The 26,306-nt window shown below is 36.9% G+C and overlaps 1 protein-coding gene across 1 annotated transcript in view; it reads left to right on the top strand.

Moving 5' to 3' along the window:
- DCDC1 (doublecortin domain containing 1) overlaps nt 1-26,306 on the top strand; it is a 452,054-nt gene that overhangs the window by 281,037 nt on the left and 144,711 nt on the right. Inside the window, exons 17-19 of the mRNA XM_073809437.1 lie at nt 6,375-6,435; nt 25,390-25,521; nt 25,923-26,080. Of these exons, the coding sequence (XP_073665538.1) occupies nt 6,375-6,435; nt 25,390-25,521; nt 25,923-26,080 (351 nt within the window). The remainder of the gene's footprint in view (nt 1-6,374; nt 6,436-25,389; nt 25,522-25,922; nt 26,081-26,306) is intronic.

The raw sequence follows: 26,306 nt of genomic DNA, 5'->3' as shown, positions 1-26,306 counted from the left end.
CTGACCTCGACTTATTATAAAATGATACCTGTGAAAAATGGTGTGCTGTTGGCACCAAAGTAGACAATTAGATCAATAGAATTGATCATCCAGAAATAGATCCACACGTATATGGTCAATTGATTTTTGATGAAATTGCAAGAGAAATTCAGTGGAGAAAGGATTTATTTTTTGACAGTGATGGAACAATTGGATATACATATGCAAAAAAACCCTTTGATCCATATGTCATACGATAAACAGTAATTAACTCAAAATGGATTATAGGTTTAAAATGTAAAAACTAAAACTGAATATTTTAGACAAAAACATAGGAGAAAATATTTTTGATCTTGTATTAGTCAAACTTTCTTAGATATAACATCAAAAGCATGATCCACAAAAATATAAATTGATAAATTGGACTTCACTAAAATTAAGACTCTGCTCTTTGAAAGACATTGTAAGAGAATGACAAGACAAACTATACACAAGGAGAAATATTTTCAAATAATATATATTTGAAAAATACACACAACTCAAGAAAACATGGGCGGATAAATGATTTGGGCAAATACTGTAACAAGGAAAATATATGGTTGGCATATGAAAAGATGCTAATCATTAGGGGAATGCAAAATACACCTAAAATGCAGTACCACTACATATGTAATAGAAGGTCCAGTGTTTAAAATGCTGACCATACTGAGTGCTGGTGAAGATGTGGAATAACTGTAACTCTCATAGTTGGTACATGGTTTCAACATTGTTGGTAGAAATATAAATGGTTCAGTAACTTTGGAAAACAATTGATACTTTCCTAAAATATACACGTATAGGTGTGTATATGTATAATATACATATATAGGTACATACAGGTGTGTGTGTGTATATATATATACATATACACACACACACACACACACACACACACACACACACACAGATATATACAGGTATATACATGTCTGTACCTTATTGCCCAGCCACTCTGAGAAATTTATTCAAGGGATATGAAAGCATGTGTCCTTATGAAGACTTGTACATGGGTGTTTATAGCAGCTTTATTTCTAAAGCCAAAAGGAAAAACTGGAAACAACCAAAATGTCCATCCATAGGTGAATAGATAAATTATGGTGTATCGTATAGAAAATATTATTTAGCAATAAAAAGGAGCTAACTCTTGGTTCACACAACAATGTGGGTGAATCTCAAAATAATTATATTAAGGGAAAGGAACAAAACCCATAAAGCATATATATTGTTTGATTCCATTTATATAAAACTTTAGGAAGTGCTAACTAATCTAGGAAGAAGATCCGTGTTTGCCTGGAGATAGGAAGGTGGGGAGGGACAGGAGGACGTGATTACAAAGGGTCACACGGAAGCTTTGGGGGCGATTTTTGGGGGGTGATGGATATGGATGTACGTTCATTATCTTGATTGTTGTGGTGCCTTAACATGTGTAGACATGTTTCAAAACTTAGCAAATTTTACACTTTAAATATGTGCCTGTCAATTGTATAATATTTTATAATATTGTCAGTTACTTCTCAATAAAGTTGTTTTTAGAAAGTACAAAAAAATAAAAAACCTGAGGAAAAAACAAACAAAAATCAAAATGATGGGTAAGGAATAACTAAGTGGTTATTTTACAGGGAAATGGTGAGGGAAGACTACTCAGTGTGATCAGTAGTCTAGGTAAAAATGGCAGGTGTTTGGAAAGGTTATATGTAGCTTGATGAACATGTTCTTCATGCCCAGGGTTTTCCCTGGGCTCACTGGATACTGAAGCTAGTGCTGTTCTGGTGATAGGTCCCTGAGGTTACTTCCTACTCTGGCCAGGATTGTCATGGAATTGGGTGGGACTGAAGCCACAAACTCAATGTCCTTGTTGCCTGTAGAGAAGAGAGCTTGGGAAAGGAAAAAGATGATTAAAAAAACAAAAAACCCCAAAAAACTGTAGTAAGTTTAACTTGAAAAATCTCTATTTACAAGAAAAGATTTAGTTTAATTTAGAAATGAAAGAAAGAAGAGAGCAAGGAAGAGAAGGAGGAAGCTAAGATGGGCAGGAAAATTGATGCAACTTGCCTTTATCTGAGAAACAAAATCTAAGGGCCAGGATTTTTAGAGCTCACTCCCCTCTGGGTGTATACTTTTGAATATGTTTATCTTTTCCAGAGCATCTGAAGTGCCTGTGTGGTTTATTTTTTTTAATACAACCATATTTCTTTATATAACAATAAATATCCTCGTGTGACAGCAACTTTTAGAGACAAAATTTTTTTCCTGTTCTCCCAAGTAGTATACTGTGATTTTAACAAAAGGTATGAATTAAGACATTGCCTTTTATATGCTAAAAATAATAGAACTAGCACTTAAAGTAGCAACCTGACAACTCACAAAGAATATTGTAAACATATCATGCCTCATTAGTTCAGTTATGTCTCATTTGGTGTCACTCATCTTATCCTTATTCAATATAGCAAGTGCTTGCACATATTTGTCTTTTTAATATTTTTTCTGTGATGTGTATCTGACCATGAGTGAATGAAAGACAAATCAATGTCATTAACAGTTGATCTCAGAATCATAAAAATTATAAAAATCGTAAACCTCAAGATCAAAGATGCTTCTTTCTAAAAGATATTTGGGACATCAATTAGATAAACCAATTGAATCAAACATTTTTTTAGGCCATCATTTAATCTTGATTTTGCTTCATTTTTAAAGAATGTGGATTGTAGGATCTAGCCTTTAGTGTTAAATTCATAAACTATTGGTAATTGAAGCAATACACACACACACACACACACACACACACACACACACATCCATCTCCACACAGAGTTTTGATTATAGAGAGTAAAAACTAGGGACCCGTAGACTTTGTTTGATCTGCACATTATTATAATATTTTTAATTAGTTATGAGCGTATAGAAATAGGGAGATTTCACACACAAAAATTACATACTACTGGCCTTTCTTGAAAAAATCAGAATGTGCAACACTGAACTTTCGTTCTCTTATGACACCAAAAATACAGGAACAGATTCCTCCTTTGGATGGAACACATACCCTCCAGTTTGCTCTGTTCTCCACCATTCCTAGTAGCAGCCCTCATGTTAGCTCTAGCCTGCTTCATTTATCTCTATTACCTGTCTGGTAATCTTTGTTGTCTTCCTTATTTCAATGTTAATCTTTCAGTTATGGGTTTTTGAATTTACTTTTCTTCCCATTTAGGTCTTACTGGAAATTAAATGATAACTGGCCAGCATTAATCTAGACTAGGCTAAACAAACACTGCTTTAAGGACACCATTAAATACAGCCAACAAGAGTAGCTGTGTAATGCTAGATGCCAAGATGGAAAGACAGACAAGTAAACTGATAGCACATCACTAGGTAATCAGAGATTGAAAATCATCTCCTTTTTCAATTTTTAAAGTTTAGGAGGCTAAGAGTTGGATTAGAGTGACAGACTCTAGCAAGTACATAATGCAGAAAGAACTGTTTACCATGCATTGGACTTTTAAGTAATATTCAGACATATAGCTAACACAATTAGAAATGTCAGCATCAAATAGAAAATTGTCCATGTGTAATTTCACAGTGTGTGGATTGATTAATCAAATTTCTTTTCTCTACTCTTACCCTGTTAATAATCATGGAGGGGAAATTCCTTTCAACTTTCTCTATAGATCCTACTTTTGGTCCAGATAGCATTGGAAGACACCAGAGCCATACGAAGCTGCCTGGGAAAACAGATTTGTAATTGTGAAACACGACGATGGTCTTCCTTACAGTTAACTGGGAAACGATAAGCATTAGCCTATGAAATTTCCCCCAAACTGAACTGTGGGGATGAGCTGCCTTCTTGCTCATACCATCTGTTAAATGGAATATTTCAAAGGAAAAAAATATGTGTACACACACACATGTTTTATAGATTTCTGATAGGAATACTATAATGTACATGCATGCTCAGTGGGGTTATATGAGCAAACTTCCCAGGCAGTGTCCTCACCTGTAAAATGAGAGTGACCAAATAGTTTTGGAAGTCATATGCTTTCAGAGAAGGAAGGACTCCAAAAAGCATCTACTCCAAACCCCTCTTTAATACTATAGTAGTAGTTTTGGTATTGGTGGTGGTGGTTGTGATTATGATGATGATATGATAATGACAATATCATTATTATTATAAGAAATTCCATGGCCACTACAGACTAAGTGGCCTATGAAAGGTCACATATCTAGTTAATGTGAGATCCAGGACCAGAACTTAGGCCACTCATCCTTAGTTCAGCACATGCCGTGATCTTTATGACTTTGATTCTTGGATAGAATACTGCTTCTTTTTCCCTCCTCTCATTACTGATATTGTTATGGATTTTTTAAAAACTTTTGTTTTTGTTTCTTTATACAAAATCTTTTCAGTTTGGCACTTGCTGACCAGGAAGAGGAAATTCTATGACATCATTCTCTAATTCAGTCCCGTATGAGCAATGTTGCGTATTAAATCTAAATTTGATTTCTTTATATATAAAATGTCTTGAAAAATAAACAGATGCACTTTTGTTTGTAGGAATTTTATTTTTTGAAGAAGTTATTATACACTAGAATGATATATTTCTCATCCTGCACCACAATTGAGATTTGTTTTTTATAGCTTCAGTAAAATTAAAAGGTGACATTTATGGATATATATATAGAGACTCCTGATTGGGAAAATTACTAGTAAGCTCAAAGGGCTTATAGATAATATAAAACTACATGTTAGTAAAATTTCTTAGGAAAATATATGCTTGAACAGAATTTAAGCTGTGCTAAAATTTAAGAAATGCTAGGATATATGTATTTCTTTCAGTATTATTGATTTTCTTAACCAAGGTGTAATTTATGTTCTTTAGCTATCTCTAAGAAGATCGTTTAAATCCCCTAAATTGTCACATATTAAATTCAAAACATTTTTCATGATGGCCTTATTATTTTTAGCATGATAACATTTTGACATCTTATTCACATTTCTCTTAATTGAAGTATGGCTGATTTACAATATTGTGTTAGTTTCAGGTGAGCAGCATATTGATTCGTTTCTTTTTGCAGATCACATTTCTATTATTCAAAGATATCTTTATCTCCTATCATATACTTGGCACTGTGCTCAGCTCTAAGGATACATGTGATCTCTGCCCTCACACTGTTGCCAATCTGGTAGACATCTCTCCTGTTGTATTAATCTTTGAGAAAAGGTGCTGCCAGTTCAGAAAACCAAAACTGAAACCGACATAATTTATGTTTTTCTAATCATTTTATCCTCAAGCTAACACTAGAATCCAATTAAAAGACAAAATTCAGAATTTTACAGATTTTGACCATTAGCATCACTATATTATGAACTGCAGATGTCTTACATAGACCACAGACATCCAAATTCCCCAGAATTCTTATGATTGGAATCACTTGCAATACCTGCTAATGTAGATTTCTGGGGGTCCAGACCTTCAGAATCAAAATCCCACAGGAGAGGGGCCTGGAGACCATTATTATTAAACACCCATCCCAACATGCCCAAGAGTTTTTCACATTTTCTTATATAACCTGGGTGTAGGTGAAAGGCTAATGTGCACGGAACCACTTTTGGACTGCTGCCTTTGCGTGTTCTGCCCAGATCATACAGCCCCTTGCTTTAGAATAGAGCATTAACTGACACCTCTTATTCTCAACCACTTATGCTTCTGTCAAGTCTCAGAGGCAGTAGGAAAAGTCTTGTTTAACATCCCATTACACTTAATTTAATTCATTTGTCCTCTCTTTGTAAGGTTTCTAAATATTAATGAATACATGATTAGTTAATTTAGGCATGATTAGCTTCATCACATTTTAGTTTTTCTTTCTTACTCAGACTTAGCTCAGAAAATCTGATATTCCTTAACAAAACTTCCTGCCTGTTTCAGAAACAGGTGCCTGAGGTTCCTAATTTTCCATGGTATCTTTTCCCATCCCATCTTCTCAAACCTTATATTTAATTAAGCCCCCTTCTTCCTGTCTCACAGAGGATCATTTTGGGGGATGGAAATTTCTAGAATATTCTTATTGATCCTATTTATTCTCTAAAACTCTTAATTGCTGTTGCCATTGGTTATACACATACACACGTGCACGCGTGTGCACACTCACAGACCCCACAGCACTTTGGGTACCAAAGAAATTAGTTGTCTTAGGAGAGGCTTTAGCTGCTGAGGTAGCAGTGATGGTAGTAGAATGGCAGAATCCTCAGAGTGTGTGCAGTCCTCCTGCCAGGCTGTGTGGAAAATGATACTTCTACTTGAAACCTACAAAACGTTTCAGTGTAGAGAAGAGTCGTCAATCTCTAAATTACATTTTCATTACAGACATAAAGGAGATGATTCTCAGAAGTGGGTGTTTGGAACTGACGGTTGCATTTATTCTAAGGTAAGGACCATGAGCACAGCTTTATTCCTAATTTTTTCTTTTTTCAGATTCTTATAAAATGCACTGTCTATTGTTGAGATCAAGAAATACTTTTTTCTGAACAAATGATTTCACTCTGTTCCCAGAAATGTAGAATTTAACTCAGTTTAACTTAACACTTTCCTCTGAGGTTTTGCTTGACTTTAAAACAAGTTTTCCAAAGCCAAACATAGTTTTCTCTAATTCATCGCTATGACACAACCTAGCATTTTCGGGCATCAGTTTCCTTTCTTCTATTTTTAAAATAGATTTATTATTTTAAAAAATTGAGCTATAATTGACACGTAACATTGTGTAACTTTAAGGTGTACAACCTGCTGCTTTGTTACATATATATTGTAATACGATTACCCCATAGCATTAGCTAACACCTCTATCATGTCACATAATCACTCTGTTGTGTATTAGATCTCCAGAACTTATTTATCTACTAGTTGCAAGTTTGTGCCCTTAAACAACATCTCCCGAATTCCTCCACCCCCCAGCCCCTGGTAACCACCATTCTTCTCTCTGTTTCTTCAAGTTCAGCTTTTTCAGATTCCACACATGATATCATACAGTATTTGTCTTTCTCTGTCTGACTTAATCTCACTCAGCATAATGCCCTCAAGGTTCATCTATATTGTCATAAATGGCAAAATTTCCCTCTTTCTCATGGCTTAATAATATTCCATTGAGTGTGTATGTGTGTGTGTGTATCACATTTTTTTCTTGTAGGCCATAAATGGTATCTTATTTTATTCATTTTCTTTCCAGTTTTATTGAGATATAGTTGACATACAGCACTGTATAAGTTTAAGGTGTACAGCGTACTGATTTGACTTACATACATCATGAAATGATGACCACAGTGAGTTTAGTGAACATCCATCATCTCATGTAGACACAAAATAAAAGAAAATTTTCCTTCTGATGAGAAGTTTTGGGATCCCCACTCTTAACAAGTTTCATATATAACAAACAGTAGTGTTAATTATATTTATCATATTGTGCATTAAATCCCTAGTACTTATTTATCTTATAACTGAAAGTTTGTACCTTTTGACCACTTCCCCCTCTCCCTCCCCCCCCCCCTTCTGGTAACTGCAAATCTCATCTGCTTTTCTATGAATTTATTTGTTTGTTTAGAAGTATAATTAACTATAACCCTATGTTAGTTCCTGATGCACAACATAGTGATTTGATGTTTCTATACATTACAAAATGATCACCACGATAAGTCTACTTACCATCTGTCACCATATAAAAATATTATATTATTATTGACTGTATTCTTCACACTGTACATTTCATACCTGTGACTCATTTATTTTGTAACTGGACATTTGTACCTCTTAGTCTCCCTTGCCTGAGGAGACATATCCAAAAAATATTGCTATGACTGATGTCAAATAATGTACTGCCTGTATTTTTTTCTTTATTCCTTCATCCATTGATGGACACCTAGGTTGCTTTCATATCTTGGCTATTGTGAGTGATGTTGCAATAAACATGGGAGTGCAGATATCTTTTCGATATCCACATCAGCTTTCTTATTTATTAAAATGAAGAGATGGCACTTTGGAAAACTGGCAATATCTACTAAAGTTGAGCATGTTTATGCAGCCCAGCAATTCCCCTATTAGTTTAATGCTAGACAGAAATAGCTAACATATCTTAAGGAAAAATATATCTACCAAAGTGTTAACAGCACTAATTGTAGTGCCTCAGTGTGGAAATTACTGAAATGCTTATCAGCAGAATAGATAAATAAAATGTGGTATATATATTCAATGAAATACTATATAACAGAGATGGAAAACTTCGGTAAAGGGCCAGATATTAAATATTTGGAGCTTGGTGAGTGATATGATCTCTGTGCCAACTTCTTAACTCTGCCTTTGTAGCATGAAAGCAGCCGTAGAAAATGTGTGGCTGTGTTTCAATAAACCTTTATTTACAGAAACAAATAGTTGGTCATATCTGGCTCACGGGCCACAGTTTTCTGACCCTGGAGGATAGCAATGCCTATGGACAAATTACAATTACATATAACAATATATATGAGTCTCGCAAATATAATGCTGAACAAAAGAAACCAGGAGAATACACAATGCATGACTGCAGTTGTTTAAATTTTAATACCAGGCAAGCAACAAAAATATCGTGTTAGAAGTTAGGAGAGTGGATATCGCTGAAGGAGGTTAGGGAGTGAAAGGGGCCATGAGGAGCACTTAGGTGTGTTGTTCCCTTTCTCGACCTGGGTGGTTAGTTAAACAGGTATTCGCTATGTGAAAATGGGTTGAATGTACACTTATGATTTTTGTATTCTTCTGTTATGTGTATTTGTAATTACTGTGTTATACACCTGAAGCTAATGTAATATTGTAAGTCAACTATACTTCAATTTAAAAAGTTTGCTTTAATAAAATGAGATTGTCCTTGAGTTCTCAAGATTTCCTTACTGTACTGTGTTTCCAAGTCTAAATGGAATATTAATCATCAAGATTTAAGAGAGGCAGGGGAGGAGCTTCAAGATGGCAGAAGAGTGAGACGTGGAGATCACCTTCTTCCCCCCAGATACATCAGAAATACATCTACATGTGGAACAACCCCTACAGAACACCCACTGAACGCTGGCAGAAGACCTCAGACTTCCCAAAAGGCAAGAAACTCCCCACATACCTGGGTAGGGCAAAAGAAAAAACAGACACAATAGAATAGGGACGGGACCTGCACCAGTGGGAGGGAGCTGTGAAGGAGGAAAGGTTTCCACACGCTAGAAGCCCCTTGGCGGGCAGAGACTGCGGGTGGCAGAGGGGGGGAAGCTTCGGAGCCGCGGAGGAGAGCGCAGCAACAGGGGTGCGGAGGGCAAAGCGCAGAGATTCCTGCACAGAGGATCGGTGCCGACCGGCACTCACCAGCCCGAGAGGCTTGTCTGCTCACCCGCCGGGGCGGGCGGGGCTGCGAGCTGAGGCTCGGGCTTTGGTCAGAGCGCAGGGAGAGGACTGGCAGCGTGAACACAGTCTGAAGGGGGCTAGTGCACCACGGCTAGCCGGGAGGGAGTCCGGGAAAAAGTCTGGAGCTGCCAAGAGGCAAGAGACCTTTTCTTCCCTCTTTGTTTCCTGGTGCGCGCAGAGAGGGGATTAAGAGTGCTGCTTAAAGGAGCTCCAGAGACGGGCATGAGCCGCGGCTATCAGCGCGGACCCCAGAGACGGGCATGGCATGTGAAGGCTGCTGCTGCCGCCACCAAGGAGCCTGTGTGCGAGCATACGTCACTATCCACACCGCCCCTCCTGGGAGCCTGTGCAGCCCGCCACTGCCAGGGTCCCGGGTACCAGGCACAACTTTCCCGGGAGAACGCCCGGTGGGCCTCAGGCTGGTGCAACGTCACGCTGGCTTCTGCCGCCGCAGGCTCACCCCACATCCATATCCCTACCTCCCTCCGGCCTGAGTGAGCCACAGACCCCAATCAGCTGCTCCTTTAACCCCTCCTGTCTGAGCAGGGAACAAATGCCCTCAGGCTACCTACACGCAGAGGCGGGTCCAAATCCAAAGCTGAACCCCAGGAGCTGTGTGATCAAACAAGAGAAAGGGAAATCTCTCCCAGCACCCTCAGCAGCACCGGATTAAATCTCCACAATCAGCTTGATGTATGTGCATCTGTGGAATACCTGAATAGACAACGAATCATCCCAAAATTGAGGCGGTGGACTTTGGGAGCAATGATACATATATATATATATTTTTTTTTTTCTCCTTTTTCTCTTTTTGTGAGTGTGTATGTGTATGCTTCTGTGTGTGATCTTGTCTGTATAGCTTTGCTTTTACCATTTGTCCTAGGGTTCTGTCTGTCGGTTTTTTTTGTTTGTTTGCTTTTTGTTTTTTGTGCGGTACACGGGCCTCTCACTGCTGTGGCCTCTCCTGCCGCCGAGCAGAGGCTCCGGACGCACAGGCCCAGCAGCCATGACTCACGGGCCCAGCCGCTCTGCAGCACGTGGGATCCTCCTGGACCGGGGCACGAACCCACGCCCCCTGCATTGGCAGGCAAACTCTCAACCATTGCGCCACCAGGGAAGCCCCATTGTTTTTTTTTAATATAGTTTTTAGCGCTCGTTATCATTGGTGGATTTGTTTTTTGGTATGGTTGCTCTCTTCTTTCTTTCTTTTTTTATTACTTTTTAAATTTTTTAAATTTTTAATAATTATTTTCTATTATTTATTTTAATACCTTTATTTTATTTTTTCCTTTCTTCCTTTTTTTCTCCCTTTTACTCTGAGCCGTGTGGATGACAGTGCTCCGGCGAGGCATCAGGCCTGTGCTTCTGAGGTGAGAGAGCCGAGTTCAGGACTTTGCTCCACCAGAGACCTCCCAGCTCCATGTAACATCAAAAGCGAAAATCTCCAAGAGATATCCATCTCAATGCCAAGACCCAGCTCCACTCAACGACCAGCAAGCTACAGTGCTGGACACCCTATGCCAAACAACTAGCAAGACAGGAACACAACCCCACCCATTAGCAGAGAGGCTGCCTAAAATCATAATAAGGTCACAGACACCCCAGAACACACCACCAGATGCGGACCTGCCCACCAGAAAGACAAGATCCAGCCTCATCCACCAGAACACAGGCACTAGTCCCCTCCACCAGGAAGCCTACACAACCCACTGAACCAACCTAAGCCACTGCGGGCAGACACCAAAAACAACAGGAACTATGAACCTGCAGCCGGCTAAAAGGAGACCCCAAACACAGTAAGGTAAGCAAAATGAGAAGACAGAGAAACACACAGCAGATGAAGGAGCAAGGTAAAAACCCACCAGACCAAACAAATGAAGAGGAAATAGGCAGTCTACCTGAAAAAGAATTCAGAATAATGATAGTAAAGGTGATCCAAAATCTCAGAAATAGAATGGAGAAAATATAAGAAACGTTTAACAAGGACCTAGAAGAACTAAAGAGCAAACAAACAATGATGAACAACACAATAAATGAAATTAAATATTTTCTAGAAGGAATCAATAGCAGAGTAACTGAGGCACAAGAACAGATAAGTGACCTGGAAGATAAAATAGTGGAAATAACTACTGCAGAGAAGAATAAAGAAAAAAGAATGAAAAGAATTGAGGGGAGTCTCAGAGACCTCTGGGACAACATTAAACGAACCAACATTCAAATTAACAGGGTCCCAGAAGAAGAAGAGTAAAAGAAAGGGACTGAGAAAATATTTGAAGAGATTATAGTTGAAAATTTTCCTAATATGGGAAAGAAAATAGTTAATCAAGTCCAGGAATTGCAGAGAGTCCCATACAGGCTAAATCCAAGGAGAAACATGCCAAGACACATATTAATCAAACTATCAAAAATTAAATACAAAGAAAAAATATTAAAAGCAGCAAGGGAAAAAACAACGAATAACATACAAGGGAATCCCCATAAAGTTAACAGCTGATCTTTCAGTAGAAACTCTGCAAGCCAGAAGGGAGTGACAGGACATATTTAAAGTGATGAAAGGGAAAACCTACAACCAAGATTACCCAGCAAGGATCTCATTCAGATTCGATGGAGAAATTAAAACCTTTACAGACAAGCAAAAGCTAAGAGAGCTCAGCACCACCAAACCAGCTTTACAACAAATGCTAAAGGAACTGCTCTAAGCAGGAAACATGAGAGAAGGAAAAGACCTACAATAACAAACCCAAAACAATTAAGAAAATGATAATAGAAACATACGTATTGATAATTACCTTAAATGTAAATGGATTAAATGCTCCAACCAAAAGACATTGACTGGCTGAATCGATACAAAAAGAAGACCCGTATATATGCTGTCTAAAAGAGACCCACTTCAGACCTAGGGACACATACAGACTGAAAGTGAGGGGATGGAAAAAGATATTCCATGCAAATGGAAATCAAAAGAAAGCTGGAGTAGCAATACTCATATCAGAGAAAATAGACTTTAAAACAAAGACTGTTACAAGAGACGAAGAAGGATACTACATAATGATCAAGGGATCAATCCAAGAAGAAGATATAACAATTGTAAATATTTATGCACCCAACATAGGAGCACCTCAATATATAAGGCAAATGCTAACAGCCATAAAAGGGGAAATTGACAGTAACACAATCATACTGGGGGACTTTAACACCCCATTTTCACCAATGGACAGATCATCCAAATTGAAAATAAATAAGGAAACACAACATTTAAATGATACATTAAAGAAGATGGACTTAATTGATATTTATAGGACATTCCATCCAAAAACAACAGAATACACATTCTTCTCAAGTGCTCATGGAACATTCTCCAGGATAGATCATATCTTGAGTCACAAATCAAGCCTTGGTAAATTTAAGAAAATTGAAATCATATCAAGTATCTTTTCTGACCACAATAGTATGAGACTAGATATCAATCACAGGAAAAAAAACTGTAAAAAATACATGGCTTCCCTGGTGGCACAGTGGTTGAGAGCCTGCCTGCCAATGCAGGGGACATGGGTTTGTGCCCTGGTCTGGGAAGATCCCACATGCCGCGGAGCGGCTAGGCCCGTGAGCCATGGCTGCTGAGCCTGTGTGTCTGGAGCCTGTGCTCCTCAACGGGAGAGGCCACAACAGTGAGAGGCCTGTGTATTGCAAAAAAAAAAACAAAAAATAAAAAACCAAACACATGGAGGCTAAACAATACACTACTAAATAACCAAGAGATCACTGAAGAAATCAAAGAGGAAGTTAAAAAATACCTAGAAACAAATGACAATGAAAACAAGATGACCCAAAACCTATTGGATGCAGCAAAAGCAGTTCTAAGAGGGAAGATTATAGCAATACCATCCTACCTTAAGAAACAAGAAACATCTCAAATAAACAACCTAACCTTACACCTGAAGCAATTACAGAAAGAACAAAAAAACCCTGAAGTTAGCAGAGGGAAATAAATCATAAAGATCAGATCAGAAATAAGTGAAAAAGAAATGAAGGAAACAATAGCAAAGATCCTTAAAACTAAACGCTAGTTCTTTGAGAAGATAAACAAAATTGATAAACCATTAGCCAGACTCATCAAGAAAAAAAGGGAGAAGACTCAAATCAATAGAATTAGAAGTGAAAAAAGAGAAGTAACAACTGACACCACAGAAATACAAAGGATCAAGAGGGATTACTACAAGCAACTATATGCCAATAAGATGGACAACCCGGAATAAACAGACAAATTCTTAGAAGAGCACAACCTTCTGAGACTGAACCAGGAAGAAAGAGAAAATATAAACAGCAATCACAAGCACTGAAATTGAAACTGTGATTAGAAATCTTCCAACAAACAAAAGCCCAGGACCAGATGGTTTCACAGATGAATTCTATCAAACATTTAGAGAAGACCTAACACCTATCCTTCTCAAACTCTTCCAAAATATAGCAGAGAGAGGAACACTCGCAAACTCATTCTACGAGGCCACCATCACCCTGATAACCAAAACCAGACAAAGATGTCACAAGGAAAGAAAAATACAGGCCAATATCACTGATGAACTTAGATGCAAAACTCCTCAACAAAATACTAGCAAACAGAATCCAACAGCACATTAAAAGGATCATACACCATGATCAAGTGGGGTTTATTCCAGGAATGCAAGAATTCTTCAATATATGCAAATCAATCAATGTGATATACCATATTAACATACTGAAGAATAAAAACCATATGATAATATCAATAGATGCAGAAAAAGCTTTCAACAAAAAACACCAATTTATGATAAAAACCCTCCAGAAAGTAGGCATAGGGGGAACTTACCTCAACATAATAAGGGCCATATATGACAAACCTACAGCCAACATTGTCCTCAATAGTGAAAAACTGAAACCATTTCCACTAAAATCAGGAACAAGACAAGGTTGCCCACTCTCACCACTATTATTCAACATAGTTTTGGATGTTTTAGCCACAGCAATTAGAGAAGAAAAGGAAATAAAAGGAATCCAAATCGGAAAAGAAGAAGTAAAGCTGTCACTGTTTGCAGATGATATGATACTATACATAGAGAATCCTAAAGATGCTACCAGAAAGCTACTAGAGCTAATCAATGAATTTAGTAAAGTAGCAGGATACAAAATTAATGCACAGATATCTGTGGCATTCCTCTACACTAATGATGAAAAATCTGAAAGTGAAATTAAGAAAACACTCCCATTTACCATTGCAAGAAAAAGAATAAAATTCCTAAGAATAAACCTACCTAAGGAGACAAAAGACCTGTATGCAGAAAACTATAAGACACTGTTGAAAGAAATTAAAGATGTTACAAATAGATTGAGAGATATACCATGTTCTTGGATTGGAAGAATCAACCTTGTAAAAATGACTCTACTACCCAAAGCAGTCTACAGATTCAATGCAATCCCTATCAAACTACCACTGGCATTTTTCACAGAATTAGAACAAAAAAGTTCACAGTTTGTATGGAAACACAAAAGACTCCGAATAGCCAAAGCAATCTTGAGAAAGAAAAATGGAGCTGGAGGAATCAGGCTCCCTGACTTCAGACTATACTACAAAGCTACAGTAATCAAGACAGTATGGTAGTGGCACAAAAACAGAAATATAGATCAATGGAACAGGATAGAAAGCCCAGAGATAAACCCACGCATATATGGTCACTTTGTTTTTGATAAAGGAGGCAAGAATATACGATGGAGAAAAGACAGCCTCTTCAATGTGCTGGGAAAACTGGACAGCTCCATGTAAAAGAATGAAATTAGGACACTCCCTAACACCATACACAAAAATAAACTCAAAATGGATTAAAGGCCTAAATGTAGGGCCAGACACTATCAAACTCTTAGAGGAAAACATAGGCAGAGCACTCTATGACATAAATCACAGCAAGATCCTTTTTGACCCACCTCCTAGAGAAATGGAAATAAAAACAAAAATAAACAAATGGGACCTAATGAAACTTCAAAGCTTTTGCACAGCAAAGGAAGCCATAAGTAAGATGAAAAGACAACCCTCAGAATGGGAGAAAATACTTGCAAATAAAGCAACTGACAAAGGATTAATCTCGAAGATTTACAAGCAGCTCATACAGCTCAATATTAAAAAGAACGAAACAACCCAATCCAAAAATGGGCAGACCTAAATAGCCATTTCTCCAAAGAAGATATATTGCTAACAAACACATGAAAGAATCCTCAACATCATTAATCATTAGAGAAATGCAAATCAAAGCTACCATGAAATACCATCTCACACCAGTTAGAATGGCCATCATCAAAAAAATCTACAACCAATAAATGCTGGAGACGGTGTGGAGAAAAGGGAACCCTCTTGTACTGTTGCTGGGAATGTAAATTGATACGGCCACTATGGAGAACAGTATGGAGTTTCCTTAAAAAACTAAAAATAAAAGTGCCATACTACCCAGCAATCCCATTACTGGGCATATACCCTGAGAAAACCATAATTCAAAAAGAGTCATGTACCACAATGTTCATTGCAGCTCTTTTTACAATAACCAGGACATGGAAGCAACCTAGGTGTCCATTGACAGATGAATGGATAAAGAAGATGTGGCACATATATACAATGGAATATTACTCAGCCATAAAAAGAAATGAAATTGAGTTATTTGTACTGAGGTGGATGAACCTAGAGTCTGTCATACAGAGTGAAGTAAGTCAGAACGAGAAAAACAAATTCTGTATGCTGACACATATATATGGAATCTAAAAAAAAAAAAAAGGTCATGAAGTACCTATGGGCAGGTCGGGAATAAAGTCACAGACCTACTAGAGCATGGACTTGAGGATACAGGGAGGGGGAAGGGTAAGCTGTGACAAAGTGAGAGTGGCATGGACATATATACACTACCAAACGTAAAATAGATAGCTAGTGGGAAGCAGCTACATAACACCGGGAGATCAGCTCGCTGCTTTGTGACCACCTAGAGGGGTGGGATAGGGAGTGTGAGAGGGAGGGAGATGCCAGAGGGAAGAGATATGGGGATATATGTATATGTATAGCTGATTCACTTTGTTATAAAGCAGAAAGTAACACAACATTGTAAAGCAATTATACTCCAATAAAGATGTTAAAAAATAAATTATCTTTAAAAGAAAAAATTAATAATGTGCAATAGTAATGTTTTATTTAAGTACTTATATGATACCTGAGTGCACAAGTTATTTCAACATTGATTGTGTTTGACCAAGGTGGAGGCACTCTCTATAAGGCTGTTTTAATATGTATACATTTGTGCCTAAATTTCATTGAATTAAAAGTAACTGATATAAAAAAAAATTTAAGAGAGGCAAAAATTAGACTAATCACATGGTATCTGTTAGTGTTTGCCTCAGAATCCCACCACGATGATTTCCGAAATGCTAAGTTACTCAGATGAATGAAACTGAAAATACATGGTGTATTAATTTTGCAGGGCTGCTATAAAAAGCACCGTAGGGCTTCCCTGGTGGCGCAGTGGTTGAGAGTCCGCCTGCTGATGCAGGGGACATGGGTTCGTGCCCCGGTCTGGGAAGATCCCACATGCCGCGGAGCGGCTGGGCCCGTGAGCCATGGCCGCTGAGCCTGCGCGTCCGGAGCCTGTGCTCTGCAACAGGAGAGGCCACAACAGTGAGAGGCCCGCGTACCGCCAAAAACAAACAAACAAACAAACAAACAAAAAAAAAAAAGCACCGTAAACCGGCTGGCTTAAAACAACAGGAATTTTTTCTCTCACAGTTCTGGAGGCCAGAAGTCTGAAATCAAGGTGTTCCCCAGTGCTGTGTTCCATCCAGATCCTCTATGGGAAGATCCTTCCTTGCCTCTTCCATCTTCTGGTACCCAGACACTCCCTGATTTGTGGCAGCATAACTCCAGTCTGCCTCCATCTTCACATGGCCACCTCCCTCCGTGTCTGAGTCTTCACATGGCATTGTCCTCTGTGTGTGTCTGGGTTCAAATTTCTCTGTTCTAATAAGGACACCAATCATATTGGATTAGAGCTCATCCTAATGACCTAATATTAACTTGATTACATCTACAGAGACCTTATTTCCAAATAAGGTCACATTTACAGTACCAAGGGTTAGGACTTCAAGGTACTTTTTGCAAGGGGACATCATTCACCCTGTAACACATAGCATGGTAGTTATCAATTTATTCCGTCACAGTGCCAGATCCAGCGTTCATTGCCTGGCTCCCGCCTTGGGCAGCTTCACAGCAGAGTACTGCCAGTGGGCACCTTCTTGTGAGTGGTTTCCTTGAGCATATTCCTTGTGAGTGGCTTTTTAGTGAAATGTCGTCAACTAGGCACCTCCCTGTGGATGGCTTCCCCGCGTGCTCCAAAGGCACATTAACAGTGACTCCTACTGGTGCACTCCCTCGGGGACTTCTTCAACATCCAGTGGGCCACAGCTGTGCCCTCAATGTGCTCTGGATCTCAACTTTGGGTCAGGCCTCTTCGTTGGGCATTCTGTCTCAGGCCTAGGAGTAGTGGGCTCCCTATATCTACTATTCATGTATTCTTTAGTGTTTTGTTTAATTCTTACTAACCAGTTTCCTGTCACTATAATCCTCTGTTACTAATCATTTATATTAAACTTTCCTGTTCAAAATACTACATGGTTTCTATCTCCTTATTAGACCCTGACTAATAAACATGGTACCTTTATTTCTGTAGTGTTCTAGAAGTTGAGCTGTTATTCCATGGCAACCCTCATCATTTTAACAGTTTCGAGCGTTTTATACAATTTAAGTTTAAAAATTATCATAACAGCATTTCCCTGAGTAGTTAAAATCCCAACCCCATTTACTAACTCGATCAGGACTATACACTTTCAGCTCTGTTCCTAAGCAGACATTTTGACATAGTCCTCAAATGTCAAAGCATTTTAATAATTACCTTTAACTTCATTCTGAGATTCATCCCAGCTTTCTCCTTATCTCATTTCTGACCCCACTACATTATCCACTCAGAGTGAGGTTCTAGGTTGTTGGAGAGGGAGCTTGTACATCTTGGTAAAAAAAAAAAAAGTGGAATTTTGAGACTGTATCAAAATATCTCTGCAGCTCCTTGGCCTGTACCTGCACATGAGGACTTCATTCTGAGACATACCTAAATAGAGCTGACTCCTATTGCCCAAGAACATAATTATGTCTTATATAGTATTGCCCTTCCCACCAACAGACATAGAAGAGCAGGACCAAGGTTTAAGTGTATTTTTTTCTCTCTCAAAATTCAGGTACCTAAACATCCATTTCTACTCTGCTGTCCTTTTTACCTCTCCTTTTCTTGCAACTTATAATTTTCTGATTTTTCACAACACTTCTGTTGTGAGCTAGCAAATAATGTATACTTTTGTGTTTCAAACCCATTATTTTTAAGAGACTTTTGATTCTAAAATTTTTAATGTTCTGTTCACAAACACAATTGCTGATTTTTTAAAGTTACAGTTCTTCTAGATTCAAAGAGCAAAACTATTTATTAATGAAGCATTTCATTCTTTTAGAGGTTTAGAAATTTTGATTAGATCTAAATTTAGTCATCCAAAACTATATCCATCTAGTTAAGGCTAAAATGGAGTATAGTTTGATAATTATATGCTGCTGGATCATAAATGGAGCTCATTCCATTCTTTAAAAGAGACAGAATTACTGTGTTAGGATATTAATAACTAATCTTGGCTCCACCACTTATTTGCTGTGTGGCCTTAGGCAAGTCATTTAACCTTTACAAGCTTCACATTATTTGTCTGCAAAATATAGCTATAATACTAGTATTTTAAGTATTAGGCACAGATTCTGGCCTATCGATAGACACTGGCATATCACTTCTGGCTAAGCGATCATTTGTAACTATTAATGATAATAATAATGAACAAATTTAAATACAATATTGCATTTTGTTATATTGTATTTACTTGGATACTATTTTTCTTTTGTTTTATTTTTAAAGTTAACCATTTCTCTATTCATTTGCAAAAGATTACTTTTTATATACAATTCACCAGTTTCAGCTAAATTAAAGATTTAAATTTAAACATGGAACCATAAAAATATCTAGAAGAAACCATGAATTAAAGCACCTAACCCAGAGTAGTGGTGAATAGACATCTTTATGTGCATGCAAACAAGGATAGAATCCATAAAGGAAAAGACTAATGGCTTTGAGTTCATAAAAAATTTAAAACCTTCTAAATCTAAAATAGCATTAGCAAAAGTGAATAGGAAAATATGACAAACAGGGAAAAATCTTTGCAATATAAAAGTCAGAGAATGGGATAATACTTTAATATATAATAAGCCTGATACAGCAATAGAAAAGGATAAACACGTCAATAGAAAAATGAGCAAAAGACATGAACAGGAAATACATGACAGAAGAAAAATTTAAAAAGCCAAACCAAATAAAGAAGTTCAGCTTCACTAGGAATTAAATAAATGTAAGCAATGGATAGTATTTTCTCTCTATTAATTATGGGGAGATACAAAACTAGGAATATCCAATGCTGATGAAGATGTGAGAAAACAAACATACTCATTCCTTTCTTTGTATTTGTTTTTTGGGTTTTTTTTGTATTTTATTGGTATTAGTTATCTACTTCTGGGTAACAAATTACCTCCAAACATAGTAACTTAAAACAACAAACATTTATTATCTCACAGTTTCTCTGGTGAGTCTGGGAGTGGTTTAGTTGGGTAGTTCTAACCCAGAGTCTCTCATGAGGCTGCAGTCAAGGTGTCAGTGGAGGCTACAGTTATCTGAGGTTTGACTAGGCTGGAAAATCTGCTTCTCAGCACACTTATGTTGTCCAGAGGCTTCAGTTCCTTGGCACATGGCTTCTCTATAGTGCTGTTTACAACATCAGCTAGTGATCCAAGAGAGCAAGAGAGGAAGAGAACGAAATGGAAGCTGTACTTTTTCTCATAACCTAATGTCAGAAAACCTAATACCACTTCTGCCATCTTCTTTGGTCACATAGGCCTATCCTCGTATAATGTGGGAAGGGGGCAAGGAGGCAAGGAACAGTGAGGGCAATCTAGGAGACTGGTACAATATTTCTAAAGGTCAGTTTGGCAATATTTATCAAAATCCGTAAAAAAATACTTATTTCTTTTGACTCAGAAATTCCACTTACAGCAACTTAACCCAAGGAATCAATCAGTGGTGTATACTGTAGTGTATCTTTCAGGATGTTCATTAGAGCATTGTTTATAATAGTGAAAATTGAAAACAGGTTAAGTAACCAACAATGAGACTGTATAAATATATTATGGTATGTCTTTATTATGGATAATATATTGGCATTACAAATAATGGAGAATAATTTATGATAGAGGAAAATGGTAATGTGATTTGAGAAAAATCAGGTAAGAAAACAATATTATTTATTTATTTATATTGTATCAAATGTGAGTGTGTGTGTGTGGAAAACAAAACTGGAAGTTTATACATAGGACAGGTGGTAGGAGAATGGATAATTATTTTCTTTGAGTTTTTCTATATTTTCTGTTTTCCATAAAAAGCATTTATAATGAGGAAAAAAAAAGGAAACACTTTAAAAAGCTATGCCTGATCATGTGCTGACCAAGAGGAGATAGCGTTTAAAACATTCCAGGTGTAAAGAAGATGTGGTACATATATACAATGGAATATTACTCAGCCATATAAAAGAATGAAAATAATGCAGCAACATGGATGGACCTAGAGAGTACCATACTAAGTGAAGTAAGTCAGACAGAGAAAGGCAAATATCATATGATGCTGCTTATATGTGGAATCTAAAAAAGGTACAAATGAACTTATTTACAAAACAGAAATAGAGGCACAGATGTAGAGAACAAACTTATGGTTACCAGGGAAGGGAGGGGATGGATAAATTGGGAGATTGGGATTGACATATACACACTACTCTATATAAAATAGATAATAAGGGCCTACTGTATAGCACAGGGAACTCTACTCAATACTCTGTAATGACCTATAAGGAAAAAGAATCTAAATAAGAGTGGATATATGTATACGTATAACTGATTCATTTTGCTGTACAGCAGAAACTAACACAACATTATAAATCAACTATACTCCAATAAAAATTAAAAAATAAATAAATAAAGCATTCCAGGTGACAGTCTGCTGACCTACCGCTATATTTCCAATGAGGACATAAATATTCCTGTGGAGCCCCAAGTTAGGTCAAATTTGTGGCCTTTCTTATGTACATGGAGGGAATATCTTGGGAGTGATAAAGATGATTCCCCAGCCCTATTACCTTGAAAAAAATCTCATAAATGAATGGGATCCTTTTTAGCAGCTAGAGACTTGCCATTGTATCCTGAGGCTGAATTTTGGTCGGTGTGAAATTCTGAGCCAGTTCTTACGCAGTCCTCAATAGGACACTTCTCCCTCAAGGAAGTGGAACTTACATTCCTAAAGCCGATAAATAGCACAGCTAGAATTTGAAACAAGCGTAGGACTGCAGGATGTTAATCAATATGTACTGGGGGTACTATTTAAAGTTTTTGAAGTGGGAATGATGTAATCAAAGGTGTATTTTATTACAATTTATCTTGAGGTGGTAAAAAGTGGATTAGAATGAGAAGAATGCAATGAAGCCCAAAGGTCTGATGGACTTGGAAAATAATGAGGGTTAATACATTAAAGGTCAAGTTAGGGTGATGTGCAGATGCACTAGAAGGGAGGAAAAGTCAAAAGATTAGGCTGTTGACTTCCTAGAAGACAAGATTAGAATTCCAGATTTTGGAGGAGGGAGTTGTTTATACTGGTGGTCTGGTGATTGAACTAGGAGGTGCCTAGTTAGAGAGCAAGATAACTTGGTCTTGGAGTAGAGAATAATAAAGAACCATGGTATCAAAATGTTTGAATAGCCATCACCTAGGGTTTAGAATGATTCCAAAGGGAAAATGCTAGAACAACTCATAAATGTCTCCAAATGCATCATGTTACTTGTGTATGTCTGCCACCTTTGCTAGACTGTCAACTCTAGGAAGCAAAGCCCATGAGTGTTTTTTTTTTTTTCTTTTTTGGCCTCTTCTTTTGCTATGTCTGTCAGAATGTTAGACACATCATGGCTCTACCTTTTGGGCCCTTCTTTATCCATCTCATTGGATATATATTAAATTTCCCCATGTTCTAGGTACACATTCTTTCCAGTAAGAGGGTAATACACCTCAAAAATAAACTTATGTAAAATGTCTTTACCTCTATTAGAGGATGTGAAACATGAAAATACCGTCACAATATAAGGGGTTGGAATATATTCAATATTATATCCTACTACTCATGTTTCCTCTCATATTGAAAATACTGTGATCTTTGTTGCTGAATTTTGGCTTTGATACTTTACTGTAGAACCAATGTAAAATAATCTATTTCCCTTTACCCATCATATTCACTTCTGCTGAATTATCTTGGATATTTCTAAGACAGTAAGAACTGACACAAGAGAAAATAATATAATGACATAGATGTGACACAGGCTTCAAGGTAAAATAAGAATCCTAATTTTTTTAGATAAAACTTCTTTTTGTAATGTTTTTGGGTTAGCTTAGTGATTCAAAAATCTTTTTCCAAGATTATCTGACTAGTATATACAGTGAAGACACTATTTTAAATTGGGCCTTTTTAAAAAGTATTTTTTAAATAAAAGAATAAATGCACGTATAGAAATTAATATTTGAAAAAATATACTAATTAGAAGTAAGGTCTCTTTCTCTCAAACTTTAATCCTATTTCTCAGAGTTATTCACTAATAGCAGGTTTTTGAGTATATTCTCAGAAATTATGCATATATTTCTATGTATAGTAGGGTTTCTACTTAAATAATAAAAGTAGTGTATGTTAGTTATGAAAAAACCCTCCAATAATTCAGAACTGAATAAGCAAAAGTACCTCTTTAACCTATTCCTCAAAGATTATCATTAATTGTTTCTGATTAATTATATATATTATATGCAATCATATATATTAAATCTAATTATGTATATGTATATGTGTATAATTATATATATGTAAAACTTTGTGACCTATCTTTTCCATTCAATAACATATTGTGTCCATCTCTCCATATTGACATCCACATCTACTTTATCTCTTAAAGTTTCCCTGATGATACACACTTAGACAAGTAAGAACCATGCTGCAATGAACAATGTATGTATGTGTATGTTTGTTAAGTCAAAGGGAATGCATATTAAAATTCTGTTAGTCATTTATTGATTAATTCAACAAAAATTTCTATTTACTGTGCTTTTAATTTGTATTTTTTACCTTTCTTCCTGACTTTTTCTGAATCCCCTCCCTCTTTTTTTCTCTACTTCTTCATAAGGTATACTGCGTATTTCTATTTTTTTATTGAATCTCTTACATTAAAAAATTGCTTTATTGAAATGTAATTAACATACCTTACAATTCATGTATTTGAAGTGTGCCATTCAATATTTTTCAGTGTAGTCACAGGTTTTGTATCCATTACCACAACCTAATTTTAGAACATTCATCTTTAGTTATACATTTTCTAACAAAGTTTAAAGTTACTTAATATCTCTTTTTCTAGAATAATATAAGGACCTTAGTACTCTTTAATTATCCACTGGACACCTCCCCATATATTTTGTTAAAACTTTTCCACACTTTAAAAAAGAAGTTTTAAAAGAAGTTTATATAATACTTGAGGCAGCATATCTAGGATTAACTAGTAAACAAGCTGGAGGGGCAAGTTGCTTTAACCTCCCTGTGTTTGTTTCCTCGTCTTTAAAATGGGAACAATAGCCATACCTGTTTCAAAGGGCTGTTGTAAGGATTAAAATGTAAATATGTTGTTATGTGGGAAATTACTTTGATGCAATGGTAAACTCCAAGTATGCTCCTAGATAGGCTATCCTTGAGTTCATGGAACAGAAAGGTGCACCGACCAAATTAAAATATTCAGATCACAATTTATTAAATCAATTTAAAACACAAAATAAAATGTATGGGAAGAGAGATGGGTTAGATTCACATGCTTAAAGTACAATGGGTTGAATGGCCACATTACCTGAATCTCTGCAGTATCAACTTATCCTCTTTCTGTGTTGCATCACCCTTCCCTGCTACTGATGTGGTTACAAGGACCAGAGTTGAAATTTGAGCAAGAGGGTCTAACAGATGAAATGTGTGTGAAGCAATGATGCACACTTGCTCCAGGACAGAGCTGGTTGCAAGTACACTTGGCCAAAGCTGTGCTCCCCAGGTAGCCTATGGGCAGCTGTGGATTTTATCCAGCAGAGGATCCAAAATGAGTGTAGCAATGGGTGGCCAGTTAAAGATCTCATGATTATTGTGTCTCATGTGCTTAATTTATATGTAGTGTATCATAAATATTTGTTGTTTTGCTTGTTATTTGGTAAGTCATGACTATTTTGTCTTTCTACCCCTTTCTATCTATGTTCATAGACATATGCTCTAATCACTTTCTGTCTGACACTTCTCAGGTTACTAACTTATCTATGCTTAATGCAGCTAATGAATCTCATTCATCCTATTTGTTTTCTTGTCTTCTGTGGCAGAATTGAATATTCCCAAAAAATAGAGCAACTGCACGTTACACGTACATAATGTGTTTACAATAATACCTTTTATGTGGCAATAACTCAATAAATGTTAGACATTGTTATCAGTATATAAGATGGCTTGAATATTTAGCAACCTAGTTAAACTTGAGCAGATCAAACAACAAATTAGAAATCTTCATATGAAAGCTATTTGGCTTGATTTTGATCTGAAATTGACAATAAAGTATAAAGCTCATTAGCCAGACCTTTTTCCTATTAATCTAATTTATCTTCCCATCATTCCAGTTGTATAGAATTTTTGCTGTTGCTTATAAGACTGGTACTACTTACAATTTTTTTTTTCCTTTCCTACAGGCTTATCCTCAGTTTGTCCTGACCTACCTAGAGGAGCTAAACGCACATGACGTGACCCAGACAGAGTATCACCTTCACCATGGTGCCTGGACCACAGCTCATCAGGAACATGGCAGCAGCTTGGCAGAAGAGGTCAGTGTAGTGAGCCAGAGGCAAGACAGAAATAGATCTCTATGATATATTTTGAAAAGAGAAAAAATGTTTGGGTTGTTTTCAGGAGGCAAAAACGAATTCACAAATTAGGGTTATTGATATTTAATACATGTTATATAAACATCTATTTTCACATTTATATTTATATAAACATTTATATGTATATTTATATAAACATTATTTTATTAAATAGATGGTGACACACTAGCTTTTCTTAGGACTGCCTTCTTTTGTTCTGGCCACATACCAATGGTTTATGTGCTGGATGAAGAAGGCTGAAGGAACCATGAAAAGTGCAATGTTAAATTTTTGGCATATATAGTTTAGATATTTCCACTCAGTGAAAATTAGCTACATTATTCCTATATTTCATTTATTAGGTTCTGCAAAAAAGTGCCAGTATCCCTGGTCTGAAGCAGCTGCCAGAGCCTTCAGAGACCCACTTAATGCCAGAAGGTTCTCTTGGGGAGACAGGGGAGCTGACAGTGGCTCTGGTGAAGAAACTGGAAGAGAAACATCCTAAGGCTTCTGCTCAGAGGTAGGGCACTGACAGAATGGAGCTTTTTTGCTCAATGACATTCGATGTTTTCCTTCAGTTTCACATAAGATTGATTTCTTGAAGATTACTGAAATATCTCAAAAGCCTTTGGCTTTCAAGCACAGTAGTTTTCGGGTCACATTTGATGAAGAGAGGTGACATTTATGTGTATTTCACTGAAGATTGATGTACAGTATTGTTTATAATATACTTAGGAAGGGTTGCT

This window comes from Tursiops truncatus, chromosome 8, assembly GCF_011762595.2.
Source record: "Tursiops truncatus isolate mTurTru1 chromosome 8, mTurTru1.mat.Y, whole genome shotgun sequence".
Classification (NCBI taxonomy): Eukaryota; Metazoa; Chordata; class Mammalia; order Artiodactyla; family Delphinidae; genus Tursiops; species Tursiops truncatus.
Note: the sequence above shows the minus strand (reverse complement) of the source record. Positions and strands in the feature narration are given on the sequence as shown.